General features: G+C 37.6%; 1 protein-coding gene across 2 annotated transcripts; it reads left to right on the forward strand.

Annotated features, from left to right (window-relative positions):
* On the forward strand, positions 1–7,385 carry LOC106880061 (large ribosomal subunit protein eL36). Of its 2 annotated transcripts, none has more exons than XM_014929864.3 (4): positions 1–138; positions 304–401; positions 4,420–4,554; positions 7,226–7,385. In XM_014929864.3, exons 2-4 carry the CDS (start codon positions 306–308, stop codon positions 7,337–7,339), a joined length of 345 nt encoding a protein of 114 aa, XP_014785350.1. In that variant the 5' UTR covers positions 1–138; positions 304–305; the 3' UTR covers positions 7,340–7,385. The 2 variants fall into 2 exon arrangements, with proteins under 2 accessions (XP_014785350.1, XP_014785351.1); XM_014929865.3 differs by having other exon boundaries at positions 6–134.
* Positions 7,386–16,516: the final 9,131 nt, after the last annotated feature.

Raw genomic sequence — 16,516 nt, forward strand, 5'->3', positions numbered from 1 at the left:
AAAATTGAATATCAAAGGGCAGATAACTGTAAATAACTTATAGAAAGAACTCTTTAACGTTTTCCATAAATTACTTCCTTTCAGCCATCTTAAAAATACTGTTTGCGTAGTGAATTTTTCTCTCCAATCTAATCGCAAGTAATCTCACGTTTTAATTATGTTTAATTTATTTCAAAATAATTGCTAATTCGCTGCTGTTAATGTAGATGTTGATTATAATTTTAGTTTAAGTGTTAACATTTATTATACCACATACCATAGCTTTAATTAACCACGCTTATATATATTTTTTTACCTTTTCAGAAATGGTAATTCGTTGCGATTTGGCCATTGGCCTGAAGAAGGGTCATAAAGTTACGAAATTACCTGGTCGAAAATTGAAACCTTCCAGACGAAAGGATGTAAGTTTATATTCAGACTTTACATTTCATGTCTCACACTCATTGCTACAATGAAACACGTGTTTGACAATATCTGCAGTAATATCTATTATCACTATTATTTGCATTTCAATATCTCCATATTAATTTGTATTCTCATTTAGTTAGTTCATTTGAAAGAGATAAACTCGCCGATCCAACTAAAACAATCGTCTGAGTATAATAGAAACTGTCGTATCTTTAATAGGAATTATGAGCGGTAAACAATTTATGGTGAACGATGTATTGAAGTGATGGTCACACTTGTAGTGACGCCATCCTCTCATCCTGTTTACACACTGGAACGTCTTCGCGTTATTCTTACTATGGCGGTTAGACATCTAAAAATTTTAGATTTGTTACAGTCAGTATATTCACAATACTGAGCAATATATGCACAAATATTAAGGGCATAACTACAGAGTTCTCTGTAGTTATGTCATATTAAGTACATGTCACCGTGATCGTTTTGGTTTTACATTTTGCTTCTGAAACGTTTCAACGTATGCAAAACCAGTAATGCTACAGTTGTGGTATTTTGATTTTCACTGTTTTGTGTTGCCACGTAGATGTATGCTTCATTTATAGTGTTTCAGGCGAAAGTAAAGAATACGTACGTCGATATTTAGGGTTAGGGTTTTTGTTGCGCCGAAAACGGGTGGTGTACGATTACATATAGTCCATCTCTACCCGTATTCTTTACCTCCGCCGTGTTTCATATTTGCTGCACGATTTCAGAATTCGAGCATGTAGCGTTGCAGTGATCCTTGTGTATTGTGCTCGTTTCGCTTCGCCAACAAGCACCTATCACTGTTTGGCCGTCGGCGAAATGCACCTATTTTGGCTAGCAATTAAGACGTATTATCGTCATTAATTTTTGTTTTGAATCAAATTAAATACCCCATTTAAACTAGCATTTGATTATTCTGTGTGAAGTCTGTAGAACGTGTATCCTTAGTCCTTAGACTGCAGCCATGCTAGGGCACCGCCTTGAACTTTTAGTCGAATGAATGGACTCCAGAACCTTTTTTTAAAAGGCTGATACTTATTCTGTCGGTCTATTTTGCCGAACTGCTAAATTACAAGGACGTAAGCACCACCTGCTGTGAAACGGTGTTGGGATATGTATGTATGTACGACAGGCTTCTTTCAGTTTCCGTCTACCAAATCCAACCACAAGGTCGGTCCGAGGCTATAGTAGAAGACACTTGTCCAATGTGATATGGTTGAGAAGGAAGTTTCTTCACACACAACCACGCTTGTGCCTGATCATTACAATTGGTTCTCAACAGGGGTCCATACAACCCTTGGAGGTCCAGGTTGGATTTTGTTGTAAAAGATTATGTGCAATAAATTTGTTATTCCTGCAATACACAAAATATTTAAATAATTTTTAAATATGATTCCTAATAATAATAATTATAAAAATGCAATAGGATTTTTTAAACCAGGGATGGTTATGAGGATCTAGTCAGGTAAAATAGGAATCAGAAACTACAGGCAAAAAATAATTGAAAGAAAACATTTTTTCCGTTGGTCACAAAACAAAAATGACTGTTAACTTAGGCAGTTAAGCTATCCCACCAGTTTTAAAGCTAAACTCTTGTAAAAAAAAATATTCAGGCCCTGCAGCCTTATAAAGCATTCTATTCTTTGATTATTTTTACATAGCACATTAACTGTGTTGTATATAGTGTGCATCAGTAAAAGACAATTATTAATGATATACTGGTTCTTTGCATCCACCACAATCCATTCTGTCCAGGAAAAATAAAACAGTTGCTAAACTCGTATTTAGATATTTATTTCATGATGCAATTCAAGTGAAATTTGATAAGACACAGGCATGGCTGTGTAGAAACAAGCTAGCTTCCCAACCACATGGTTTTGGAGTCCGTCCCACTGTGGGGCGCCTTGTGAGTGGATTTGGTAGACAGAAGAAATGCTTAGCGGTATTTCGTCTGCCGTTACATTCTGAGTTCAAATTCCACCGAGGTCGACTTTGTCTTTCATCCTTTCGGGGTCGATAAATTAAGTACCAGTTACACACTGGGTCGATGTAATGGACTTAATCCCTTTGTTTGTCCCGTCTATGTTTAGCCCCTTGTGGGCAATAAAGAAATAAGAAACTGAAAGAAGTCTGTCGTATATGTATAAATATGTGTTTGTCCCTTAACCACCACCTGATAACCGGCAGTTTGGCAAAAGAGACTGATAGAATAAGTACGGAGATGGGGTCAATCCATTCAACTAAAAATTCAAGGCAGTGCCCCAGCATGGCCTGAAACAAATAAAAGAATAAAACAACTTGTTTCATTATCATTGTCATATAATGTCCATGTTGGCTGATTTGACAAGGTTCTCATGTCTGGGTGCCCTTCCTAGTATCAACCACTTTGCAGTGTATACTGGGTGCATTTTTATATATATATTGGTGTCACTAGCACTATTAGGCCGCCTTGTAGGTCACAAATCTACAAGCCCAAAGAGGGGGTGCTGAAGTTTTATGTTAGGTGGATGTTGAGGGTAGAGATTATGATGGAGCAGATTCTGTTGTAGAGGAGCTGTGTGGCTGGGGAGATAAGAGAAGTGGAAGGTAGGTAAGCTACATTTGTAAAGATTGGGTAAAATTGTAGGGGGTTGGATAATGTGAGTATGGGACACACACACAATATACCCATGCGGTGTTTTCAAAAGTCGGTTTTTCTATGATGGTAGGTTTTCACGAGAAACTCATATTGCCAGGGTCTTGAAAGTAAAATTTTCAGAAATACTCTATAAATTGGGTAGAACAAACAAAAGAAATGGGGCTTTATACATGAGTATATATAATCTGTTATTTTTGACAGAATGTTAGCAAAAATACTCTAGGGCAGAGTTTCGTGAATGGCTTTTATCAGAAACAATGCATATACTTCAAAAGAGTGTATATACTGAAACTAAGTGCATTTCTATTGCAAATTGGATTTTTTTTTCCAATGTCAAAATTTAGCTCCGATTGAATTGTCAAGAATTGTACAATTAGTCCCAAAGTACCTAAAAGTTTAATTTCACCTGTACTTTGCTATATTGATTTTCTTATTTGTATATTTACTAACATAACGCAAGCATGAAGTATGATGTAATAACTAGGGGGAAAAAGCTATTTTGTCAAATAAATTAACTCAGGAAATGGTAAATCAATTCCTATGAATATATTTTAAAATTTGTGTACAAGTTAATAGGTTGATTTAGATGGTAATTATTTAGATAATTGCTAAATACAAGGGTCAAACTAAAGGGTTTGACCTGAGCAAAAAACAATAGTGTAATAGGTGTAAAACTGTTAACGAATATGAAAAAAAAATGTGCATTCACGAATGGGGGTGGGGAAGAGGACTCGGAGTTTGCAGTATGAATGTTCCAAGTCGTCTCATCACAGCCAAAAAAAAAAAGGAAAATAAAAATAGTGTAAAACAACTTGCTGTAAACAAATATGGGGGAAAAAATGTGTGCTTGCGAACAGGGGTTCAGGGAGAGGACTCGGAAAATTCACATCGTCAGACCATGACCTTTCAGCTCTAGTGTTTGACCCGAGCAAAAAAGAATTTTTTAATAGCTGTAACACGATCATCATCACTTATATCTGTTTTCTGTGCTGGCATGGGTTGGATGATTTGACCAGGGCTGGCAGGCAGGAAATCTAGGCTCCAATTGTTTTTGGAGCATGGTTTCTATAGCTGGATGCCCTTTCCAATGTCAATCACTTCACGGTATACTGAGTGTATTTTACATGACACTGGCACAGGGCTCGTGGAGGATGGGTCAGTAAATTGAAATTATTTTGATCCATTATAAGGAGTAAAAGAGCAATTTATCACACTTTATCATATGCATAACTATCTGGTCCTTGATGCTAACCATTACATGTGCATAACTGTGTTTTCCTGGCTGTGCCATAAAGTAAATGCAAATGTGTGTTTCTATTTCTCGTTATATGAAGATCTTGTTATCTTTTCAGAGGTCATCTAAGCACATGAAATTTGTCAGAGATCTTGTCCGTGAAGTTGTGGGATTCTCTCCATATGAAAAAAGATGTCAAGAATTGTTGAGAATTTCAAAAGACAAAAGAGCTCTAAAATTCTGTAAGAAAAGGGTGAGTTGATGCATTTTTAATTTTGTTTTAATGTCAATGATGACTTCCTAGATTCAATTTACAAATTTTTAGAAACCTTGACTTTAGCAAATATTAATACAGATATTTGAAATAGTAGCTTAATTTTCTGAAATCCAAAAAGCAAACATGCTTTGAGCATTGATTAGGTGGTCAAAGAGAAATACATGAGCTTAGCCACATATTTAACCCTTTCGTTACCATATTTCTAACCAAATTACACCCCTTATGTGTTTCAATTAATTTCTAACATAATCATAAATTTAGGCTAGTTTCATTAAACAACTTTTTTATTTATCAACATATTAATGTGATTTTTAAGATAAATTAACGAAAGGTTATCAACCAATTCTATACCAAAATTTTTGTCACAAAGTGACTTTAATTACAGGTAAATACAGGTAAATTCAACAAAATATAAAATTATTTAAATTTTTGTTCAAACATCGCTATAGAAAATGGGTTATTAGCTAATATTCAATTGGGTATACAACAAAATATTATTATAGAAGAGTTGTGCACATTACTGGATTTATTAGTCTCTTTTGCCAGTATAAAATTAAAATCCAGAGCAGTACCCAGTATTTGATTCACAAATCTTTTCCAAACTTTGATCCCCCATTTTGTGCGCTTTCCTGGCATATACTGTTGAAAACGCACTCGGCCTTTATAGCCCATCATATCCTTATCTATAAACTGTTTTATATGTGCTTTGAACACAGTCAATGAGGGGTCTTATTTTAAATAAGGGATCAAAGTCTGGTTCTCCACGTACTGGTGTACTGCTCGTGTCTCTTACATGTAGATATTGAGTCAATTTTAAAAACCGTATCCTCGTCATTATACTTGAGACATATTCGTCGCCAAAGGGTTCATCACTACTCCAGTAATTTGTTATTTTAGGTAACTTTCTAATGCCCATAATAATATTTATGGCAAAACATGCTTTAATTTCATTCAAGTTTATGGGAAACCTCAAACTATCCTTTTTTACGCTTTGTTTACATTTAGCGTAACGGTTTGTTTCCGCCATAATCAATTCAAATAGGCACATCGGAAAAAGCAAAAAGAAATAGTCTAAAGCTTTACTCTCCTGGGTAAGACTGTGACTTGGTCCAGTTTCTTCAGAAAAATCACTGAAAGAAGGAGTTTTTAAATTTTCACTCCATTCAGGTACTAATTCATTCTCTTTATCGCTATCATCGGAGCTCTCGGATTCACTGCTTTCATTTTCGGAAAATGAAACCTCAGATTCATTATCAAATACCACGTGCTTTTTTTTTCGGTTACAGAGTTAGATTTATCAAGGTCTTCAACGGAAAATCCTTCGAATTCTGACTCTCTGCTTGACAGAATAAAATTCGTATCCATTTTTTTGTCAGGATTACAAATTTTGAAAACACAACAGGAACAAATTTGGAAAAAAATCTCCCAAAATTCACAAAATTAAAAAAACACGTTGATCGTCGTACAAAACTATTGCTGAACTGTTTACACAAATAATCACGTGTTTTCACGAATGTACTAACGAGATTTGCTCAGATATTCTCATTTAAATATGAATAGGTGATTTTGGGCGGCTTGGTCACATGAACCAAAATTTTTTTCAGGCGGTTTGGTAATGAAAGGGTTAATCTACACAATATGAAACCTATGATTATTTTATGAACTTATTGTGGAGGGAACATGTGGGATGAGATGGTGAAGCATTATCTTCAAACTTTGGGCCTAACAGAGGCAATGACTGAGACCTTTTGTATTCTGTCAAGCCAAGTAAAATTGCGGTCGTGACAGATATCGGTATCACATAAATGGCATGTAAAGACATCCATTACGCTCACCGAGTGGTTGGTGTTAGGAAGGCTATGCAGCCTTCCCGCTGGCCAGCCCTAATCAAACCGTCCTACCCATGCCAGCATGGACAGTGGATGCTAAATGGTGATGATAAAATCATTGGTTCAAAATTTTCTGATGAGCAAATTCAGTTTACATTTCTAATTATATTTTTGTGCAAATGCTCCAGTTTATTGATTTTGAAGTGCTATACATAGGCAAAAAATACACAGATATTGATATCATCATCATCGTTTAAAGTCCGCTTTCCATGCTAGCATGGGTTGGACTGTATCCTCAATTTCCATCTACCATCTTATTTTAATATGACTCAATATGATGTCTGCAAAGTTTGAGCAATTGAATGTGCCATATTTCTCTAACACTGTTACTAAGCTGCATTGTTTAGAGAGTGAGTATGATTAATCTAATCAACTTGGATATTTACAATTTATGTACAGAAGTATAACTAAATAGCAGAAGGCAATTAGTCCACTACTGCTATTTCTGCTTTTAACCCCTTTGCTACCATATTTCTGTTGAAATCAACTGCTTTTGTTTCAGTTCATTTTTAAACTAGTGAAGAATTTGTCAAAATAACTTCGTCATTTTTAAGCTGGTGTCTGGAACATAAGTTAACATGAAATTTTGATAGATTTTAATTTAAATCTCATTAAAACTAGAAGCTTATATCATAGAACTAGGGGCAGTCTTAGGTGGGTTAGTATCAAGTAATGGAGTGTTTTTAGACCCCATTGTATTTTCTGTTAGACTGAGTTAACACACAGTTTTTTTATTGCTATTTACTTTCTGATTTCAGCTTGGAACACATTTACGTGCCAAAGCCAAACGTGAAGAAATGCAAATTATGTTGCAGAAAATGAGAAAAGCACAGCAACAAGCAGCAGCCGCAGCAGCATCATCACATAAATAATTCTATAAAAAAAAGTGGAATAAAATATGAAAATATAAGACTGTAATGTATGTGTTTTGTTTAAATGCTTTCAGGCTGTGGTATCTTGTCCAGGGAAAGTTTCCTTAAGACGTAGTGTGTTGGATACCTCAAAATCGGGTGAAATGAACCATTCCATAAGTGAATGAGTACAGTAGATATCGATATTGCTCTGTTATTTAGGCTCTTTGGTACCATAGACTTAGCCACCCTCGAAATCATTTCAGTCAGGTCCATATAAGCATGGGAAAATGCTTATTAAAACAATGTTGATGAATATCACTACAAACTGGTTTTTGCAGTTTGACATGCTTCATTTCTGAATATTGTACCTCGTGATTGAAATAATGATGCTTTTATCATTTGATGTCCACATATCATAATTACTACACTTCATAGTTTCCTTGCACAATGTTAGATCTGAGCATTTCTGAATTTATTAAATTCTCTGAGAATGTTTGCCACATAAAATGTCCAGTTTTTGTTGATGAAATACAAAAAATATCAATCCTCTCAATGGTTGCACAGCCTGAATGAAAAAATACCTTGCACACACAGTACAATAGTTATACATAACTCTTGCTTGGTTGTGGATAATTTTGCTTTGGTTATTACACAACATAGACATATTGCTCTGTTATTTAGGCTCTTTGGTACCTTATAAGTGAAGTTAGTAACAAGACAATATCTAGTTCTTTGGATAGTAGCACAAAAGTCTACCTAGAAAGTACTGGTACTTATTTTATCAATCCTGAAACGATGGAAGGCAAAACTGAACTCAGAATGTAAAGATGGACAAAATTTCACTTAGTGTGCTAAACATTCCGTAGATAATAAGATGGTGGTGACAATATATTCACATACAAAATATAAACATGAAAAATACGAAAGACTCCTTATGTATGTGTATTGCTGGCAGAATTGTTAGAATGTGTAGAAAATGCTCTGTGGTATGTCTTCCACACCTTTATGTTCTGAGTTCAGATCATACTGAATTTGACTTTGCCTTTCATTTCTCCAGGGTCAATAAAGTACTGGACAGACTTTTATTTCAAATATTTTGTTTGCTCCTTTTAGTGACCAGTCATACTGGTTCTTAACATTCAGCTTGGAGATCAGGAAGTCTCCTCAGGCATCACACACTACTTTGAAAGGTCAAAGCTCAAGTACAGCAGATATGCAATTAGAACATCACAGAAAAGAATCACAAAATGGTTTCTTGAAGTCAAGCCAACAGGAGACCTAGGAGTAGCACGAGTGAGATGTTTGGATAATAGCCATAGTCTCAGTTGGGCATGCTTGGGAACCCAGCTGGAAAGTCTAATTATAGTGGTTTCTAATAGGGCTCTATGGAAAAGGTGTTTGAGGACTCAATCCATGTCACCTTCACAGGAATAATTGGCAGATGGACATTCAGCTTCTAGCTGTGATCCTACTGCAACATTGAACATCTTGTATCCCATAGGCAATTTTAACATGTTCAATTTCATACATTCTAGGTTGTGTATGAAATTCTTTTGATGGGAAACGTATAACACAAACTGAAGAAAAAGTGGCTAACAACAAAGTTACATTACTTTATTTGGGAACAGGTGAAAAAGGTATCTGGCTGCAGAGAATCTACCTCAACAAATTCCATCCAACCCAAGTGAATACATTAAAACTCTGCTGCTGCTCATGATATGTATATACAGGTCGTCAACTTATGACCAATTAACTTTACGATGATTGGGGCAGCAATAATAATAATCCAGTTGAAGTCTAATGGGTTTAATTTCATAGAAATTAACCCGTCTACAGATGATGTCAGCTAACAAATGCTTAACCTAGGTTTGGTTATTGATCGCCACTGGTTATCCCAAGACATCGAGGCAACCTCATATTTGTTTATAAGATGACTGCTTGAGATTCCGAAATTTTTGACTAACACCAGGCGTGACTCTGTATTTTGTCTGATAGTTTTTCGAACAATATACCCTAAAATGTCTACAAAGAAGAAATTATTTTCATCTGCTCCTCAAACTTTCAAGAAGCAAAGAAAGGCCATTGACCTTGACACAAAAATGATGGTGATTAGACAATATGAATGAGGAAAGAAAGTGAATGAGATCACCCATAAATTGAAATTATCACACTCTACTGTTTCAACAATTTTGAAGGATAAAGAAAGGACCCATACAATTTACAGTTAGAATAAAGCAGCAGACTAGGCCCATCCACAAAATGGAAAAATTGCTTCAAATTTGGATTGAAGATCAGATCCAAAAACGGACATCGTTAAGTCTTTTTAGTGTACAGTCGAAGGCCAGAAGTCTATTTCTGACTGTAAAGGAGTGTTCCGAAGAAGAATACAGTCAAAAATTTTTAACAAGTACTGGTTCAAAAGATTTAAAGAAAGATTCCAGATTCATAATGTTAGTGACTGGAGAAGCGGCAAGTGCAGATGAGGAAGTAGCTGGTAAATTTGTTAGCTATTTGAACGAAATAATTACAGATGAAGGCTATCTAGCAGAGCAGATTTTTTGGAAATGCATGCGCTTACATCAACAGAGAAGCCAAATGCATGCCTGGATTTAAAGCATTTAAGGACAGGCTGACTCTGCTGCTTGCAGGAACATTGTAGGGTCTAAGATAAAACCTTTCTTAATTTACCACTCAGAAAACTCGCATGCATTCAAGAATGTAGATAAGCAAACATTACCCATCTACTTTCGTTCTCGATCTAAAGCATGGATGACATGAGGACTGTTTGAAGACTGGTTTCTGAATTGTTTTATTCCTCAAGTTTGTGGATATTGTTTGGAGAGAGGAATTCCTTTGAAGATTATAATGCGCCTGGACATCTATCGGATCTTCGTTCCTCCTTTGAACACGATTCCACTCATCCAGCCAATGGATCAAGGTTCGATTGCTACACTGTCGGCTATCTTCAAGCCACCTTCGCTCAAGCCATAGCCACCAACCAAGAACTATCACTGCGAGAATTTTGGATAAAGCACAATATTCTGACATTTATCAAGAATATCAAGAAAGCTGTGACAAAGAAATGCATGAAAGGCGACTGGAAAAATTGTGTTGGAAAATGCCTTGTTGAACTTGAAATGATTCACAGGAAAATAGTAAAACTGGCTAAAGATCTTTCTTTGGAGTGTGAAGTGGAAAATATCAAAGATTTGCTAGACCAAAAATTCAAAGAACTTATTGAATTGGAAAAAGAAGAGGAGGTGCCAGAAAAGAGTTTTACTACAAAAGGATTATCAGAGGGTTTATTTCGACTGAATAAACTTCTTGCACACTTTGAAGCAATGGACCCAAACATTGAACGATATTTGCAAGGATTAAATGAATGGCACACGATGTGTTTCATTCATATTATGAAATTCATGAAGAGAAAAAGAAACAAACAATTCAGACAAAGCTTACCATATTTATCAAAAAACTAACTCCATCTACCACAACTGTTGCCTCAGCAAATGACATCGCAGATCCACTGCCAAGCACCAGTTTACAATAAAATTTTATGTAAGTTTTGAAGCTGTTTCTTACACTACATTGTGTATTTGCATTCTTTGGTACTTTTCTATGAACAAATAACACTGTTGTAGTATAATACAGAATGCTGTGTGTGACTTTTACCTGAGACTACCTTAAGAATGTAAAAATATAAAACAAAGCTATGTAGGCCTATAGGCTGACTTACTTAGGTGTTTCTTCTTTCATAAAAGCTTTTTTTGCTGTCATGACATATTTTTTGTGAAACATTTTCTGGAGACAAGTCTACTCCTGTCTAGTAGAAAAGAAAAATAAATAAATAAACCTTCTGAGAAGCAGCTGCTGAAATAGCTTCCTACTTGCAGAATGAGGCAATCAGGTGTGGCTGTTTAAATGCTGGCAATTTGGCACAACTGACAAGACATTCAAAATGTGACAGCACATCTTTGCACTGGAGGTAAACATATGCACAGTAATATATATATCTATACACACACACATAAATGTATCATCATCATCATCTGATGCCTCATATACTCAGTTTTTCTTTCAAATCATTTACACTCTGTCATATATGCACACCAACATTACCCGTCCAGCAGAGCATACTGGTTCATTTCTTTCAAGCCCATGCATATCCTCAGTAGTCCCAGCTCATGTCTCACTGCCATGTAGCATAGCTGTTCATACACAGGCATCACACAATCTGTCTTTCACTTTGAAGGAGAGCCCTTCATTACTAACAAAGATAGTAGCTCTTTGAACTTCACCCAGCTGATTCTTATACTAGCAACTATGCTTTTGGAACAACCTCCTCCACTACTAACTTGGTCACCTAAGTAATGGTAACTGTCTACTACTTCTAAGGATCCTTCTGGTCTTTGCTAAATTAACTCTAAGGCCCTCCGATTCCTGTCCATGCTTCCATACCTGAAATTTCTTCTCTAGTTCTGGTAGTGATTCAGCAATAAGAACAAGGTCATCCCAAGGGCAGCCAGTCTAAAATTCCTTGGTTATAGCTTGGAGGACTGTGATAAACGAGAGGAGGCTAAGAAACGATCCCTAGTGGACTCCTACTTTTACACTAAACTCCTTGCTATACTCATTGGTGACTCTCACCTTACTATCATCCCTGTACATGACTTGTACAGCTCTCATCAACCACTCATCTATCCTTAGTTTTTGCACTGCCCACCAGAAAAGAGAGCAGGGAGACCCTGTCAAATGCTTTCTCCATGTCCACAAAAGCTGGATACAGTGGTTTATCTTTGGCCAAGTATTTTTCCTGCAGTTACCTCACCAGGTGGTGCTTTTCCGTGGCACAAATCCAAACTGAACCTCATCTATGCTCTTTTCCTAATTAATTGAGCTATGACCCTTTCAGCAACTTTCATCACCTGGTTGAGCCTCTGTAATTATTTCTGTCTAGGACATCACCCTTGCCTTTGTAGCAGTTGACTATAATGCTGCCAACACCAATCAATTGGTATGACTTCCTTGTGGACAACCTGATTAACTATATGGGTGACCAGGTCATATTCCACACCACCAGATATTTTAACCATCTCAGCTGTGATTCCTGATGGACCAGAGGCTTTCCCTGTCTTTATATCTTTAATTGCTTTATCTACTAAGCTACCGTTGATTCAGATAGCCAACCCCTCTGTTGGATACTCATTAGCAGGCTCTCTTCCCTTGCATTCTCTACATTTAGCAACCTTTCATAGTGGCACCTCCAAGCCTCCTCATTTGCAGAATCACTAACTGCAAGTGAGCCATAATCCATGCAAACGTATTTCTCTCCTACCACATCACTATTTTCTCTGACACACTGCCTTGCAATCCAAAACACTTCAAGCCTCCGGTCCTCATGTTGCTGAGCATTGACATTCCTCCTTTCTGCTTCTCCCCTGGCTAAGTATACCTGTCTTCTAGCCTCCGTCCTAGCTACCTGATATAGTTTTCTGCTCCCACCATTCTTCCAGTCCTTCTATGCCTGGTGTTTTGCTCTAACCACCTTGTCTACAACATTGTTCCACCACCATGTCACCCTAGGTCTGGTTGGGACTTTGTACCAGCCACAGATTTGGTCTATGGCATTCAGCAAGCTGTCCCACTGGAGCTCTCAATTGCCCTCTATGTTACAAGACTGTAGTTCCTCTTCCTTCTTACTAAATTTGTCAATTAGGATGTCCCTAAATCTCAGACAATTTAAAGGATAGTTAAGCTCCCAAATCTTTCTTCCAGATCAGTCTGCTTCTTGGAATCTTAGCCTGAAGTCAAAAGTTACTGATAACCAATCTATGTGTGGGGTGGGGTGTACATTCTTTACCAGGGAAGGTCTTTGCATTTATGAGCGACCATGTATCTCACTTTCTGATAAAAATGTAATCAATCTGGCTAGTGTGGTCACACACACACACACGTAGATAGATAGATAGATAGGTAGATAGATAGATAAGTTGGTAGGCAGGCAGGGAGAAAGAGAATGGAAGAAAGAAAGAAAGACATTACACATGCATATAAACATAATCATATGCTCACAGAGAGAGACAAATAGACAGAATTAAAGAAACATTAAAATGTTTGATGTCAAATAAGCCAGTCGAATCAATGATGCCATATAGGTAGTGCCAAAACACTTGTGCCAAAATGTCTTATCTTCCTACTTGGTGTCTCCCTTTGTAACAAAAGTAGTAGCTATGATGATATCCTGGTTATAAACTCTAGCATTCTTTCAAGTTAAATCCAGAACTCTGCCTTGCATCCAAGCCCAGCATTTTATTTTCCAGTTGTCAAATATTGTTTGACACATAATTCCAGAAAAAGAAAAATATCCATATTTTATCATCCATCTTTCATCTTTTACTTGTTTCAGTCATTGAACTGTGGCCATGCTGAGGCAATGCCTTGAAGGATTTTAGTCAAATAAATTGATTCCTGTACTTATTTTTTAAAGACTGGTATTTATTCTGTAGGTCTCTTTTGTGCTGAATTGCTAGGTTACAGGGACATAAACAAACAACATTGGATGTCAATCAGTAGTGAGGGACAATCAAAGACACGCACACACACACACACATACACATATATATTAATAATTTAGAGAAGAACCACCACGGTGCAACTCAAACAATGAAGGAGATCAGACACTATCTAGAAAAGCATACTATACAAAATACTAATTTTAAAAATCTAAAAATCCAAGAGAAAATTTGTAATCCATAAAATCTATAAAATATTAGACTAAAAATTTTAATCCGTTTAGTAAATTTATAAAAACGAAAGTGAATAAAAGACTACACGCATTTCATGGCCACATAAAAGTGGAAAGGATCTGGTCAATCTACAATGAATCGATCAAGATAAATACCACTCATAATGAGGACACTCTTCAGGTCTTGTGACTTCAAAAAACATTCTAATATTTAAAAATGCAGTAAAATAAGAAAAGTAGAAAAATCTGTACGTTTAAGCAATATTTAGTACAATAAATAAAGTGTCAAAGTTTTATAATAATAATCATCATCATCATCATCATCGTTTAACGTCCGCTTTCCATGCTAGCATGGGTTGGACGATTTGACTGAGGACTGGTGAAACCGGATGGCAACACCAGGCTCCAGTCTGATTTGGCAGAGTTTCTACAGCTGGATGCCCTTCCTAACGCCAACCACTCAGAGAGTGTAGTGGGTGCTTTTACGTGTCACCCGCACGAAAACGGCCACGCTCGAAATGGTGTCTTTTATGTGCCACCCGCACAAGCCAGTCCAGGGGCACTGGCAACGATCTCGCTCGAAAATCCTACAGGAGCCAGTCAGGCGGTACTGGCAACGGCCACGCTCAAAATGGTGCATCTCATGTGCCACCCGCACAAGAACCAGTCCAGGGGCACTGGCAACGATCTTACTTGGCTTGCCGGGTCTTCTCACGCACAGCCCATTTCCAAAGGTCTCGGTCCGTAGTCATCGCCTCGGTGAGGCCCAATGTACGAAGGTCTTGCCTCACCACCTCAGCCCAGGTCTTCCTGGGCCTACCTCTTCCACGGGTTCCCTCAACTGTTAGGGTGTGGCACTTTTTCACGCAGCTATCCTCCTCCATTCTCACCACATGTCCATACCAGCGCAATCGTCTCTCTTGCACGCCACAACTGATGCTTCTAATGTTCAGCTTTTCTCTCAAGATACTTACACTCTGACGGGTATTCACATTGACATTACACATCCAACGGAGCATACTGGCTTCATTCCTTGCGAGCTTACGTATGTCCTCAGCAGTTACAGCCCATGTTTCACTGCCATGTAGCATGGTTGTTCGTACGCATGCGTCATACAGTCTGCCTTTTACTCTGAGTGAGAGTCCCTTTGTCGCCAGCAGGGGTAAGAGCTCTCTAAACTTTGCCCAGGCTATTCTTATTCTAGCAGCTACACTTTCAGCGCACCCACCCCCACTACTAACTTGGTCGCCCAGATAGCGGAAGCTATCGACTACCTCTAGTTTTTCACCCTGGAATGAGATAGAAGTTGTTTCCTGTTTGTTTGCAGTCTTTATTGCACCTGAACATCTGCCACAAACAAAAACTAACTTGCTAGTTAACCTGCCTTTGATGTTGCTGCACCTCTTATGTGTCCATAGCTTGCACCGGGTACATCTTATAGAGTTACTACCTACTCCTTTTCTACATACTGAGCAGGGCCATCTACCTGAAGGGGTTTGTGTTTTATCTACCTTCCTACTTATTAGGATTTTGGTTTTAGCTAGGTTGACTCTAAGGCCCTTCAATTCTAGACCTTGCTTCCACACCTGAAACTTCTCCTCTAGTTCTGATAGTGACTCCGCAATTAGGGCAAGGTCATCAGCATAGAGGAGCTCCCAGGGGCAACCTGTCTTGAACTCCTCTGTGATTGCCTGGAGGACTATGGTAAATAATAGGGGGCTGAGGACGGAACCTTGGTGGACCCCTACCTCTACCCGGAATTCATTGCTGTACTCATTTCCAACCCTCACCTTACTGGCCGCATCTCTGTACATGGCTCGCACAGCTCTCACTAGCCATTCTTCTATCCCAAGTTTCCTCATTGACCACCAGATAAGGGATCGGGGGACCCTGTCAAAGGCTTTCTCCATGTCAACGAAAGCCAGGTACAGAGGTTTATCCTTGGCTAGGTATTTCTCTTATAATAAACATCTGTCAAGTTAAAGGCATAAAAGATGAATTGAAGAAATACTTTCTGTAGATTAAGAAAAAGAAAACATATATAAAGATAATGTAATTAATTATTAAATGAATTAGGACGTTCAAAAGTATTAGGAAAAAGAACAACACACATGCAAGCACGACAACAACAACAGGCATCTTTCAGTTTCCATCTACCAAATTCATGCACAAGGGGTTTGGTCAGCCTGGGGCTATAGTAGAACTTTCCAAGATGCTACATGGTGGGACTGAACCCAGAACCATGTAGTTTGGAAGCCAACTCTTTAAGATACAGCCACTCCATCATTAAAGTTTTTTGAATACATTTGAGACAGAACTGCCATGAAGTTGCATTCTTTAGCCAGGAGTTCTAATTCTTGAAGAGATTGACTGAGTGATTCAATTGCCTGTTGTCCGGGAGTTATAAATTGATGCCTCACAAAAACCTTACTCTTTAGACAATTTATCTT

This window comes from Octopus bimaculoides, chromosome 6 (assembly GCF_046866305.1).
Source record: "Octopus bimaculoides isolate indiv1 chromosome 6, ASM4686630v1, whole genome shotgun sequence".
Taxonomy (NCBI): domain Eukaryota; kingdom Metazoa; phylum Mollusca; class Cephalopoda; order Octopoda; family Octopodidae; genus Octopus; species Octopus bimaculoides.

Coding starts and splice junctions, on each gene's coding strand:
- LOC106880061 (XM_014929864.3), top strand. CDS start 306: ATGGTAATTCGTTGCGATTTGGCCATTGGCCTGAAGAAGGGTCATAAA. Junction 402..4,419: donor AACCTTCCAGACGAAAGGAT/GTAAGTTTATAT, acceptor TTATCTTTTCAG/AGGTCATCTAAGCACATGAA. Junction 4,555..7,225: donor TAAAATTCTGTAAGAAAAGG/GTGAGTTGATGC, acceptor TTCTGATTTCAG/CTTGGAACACATTTACGTGC.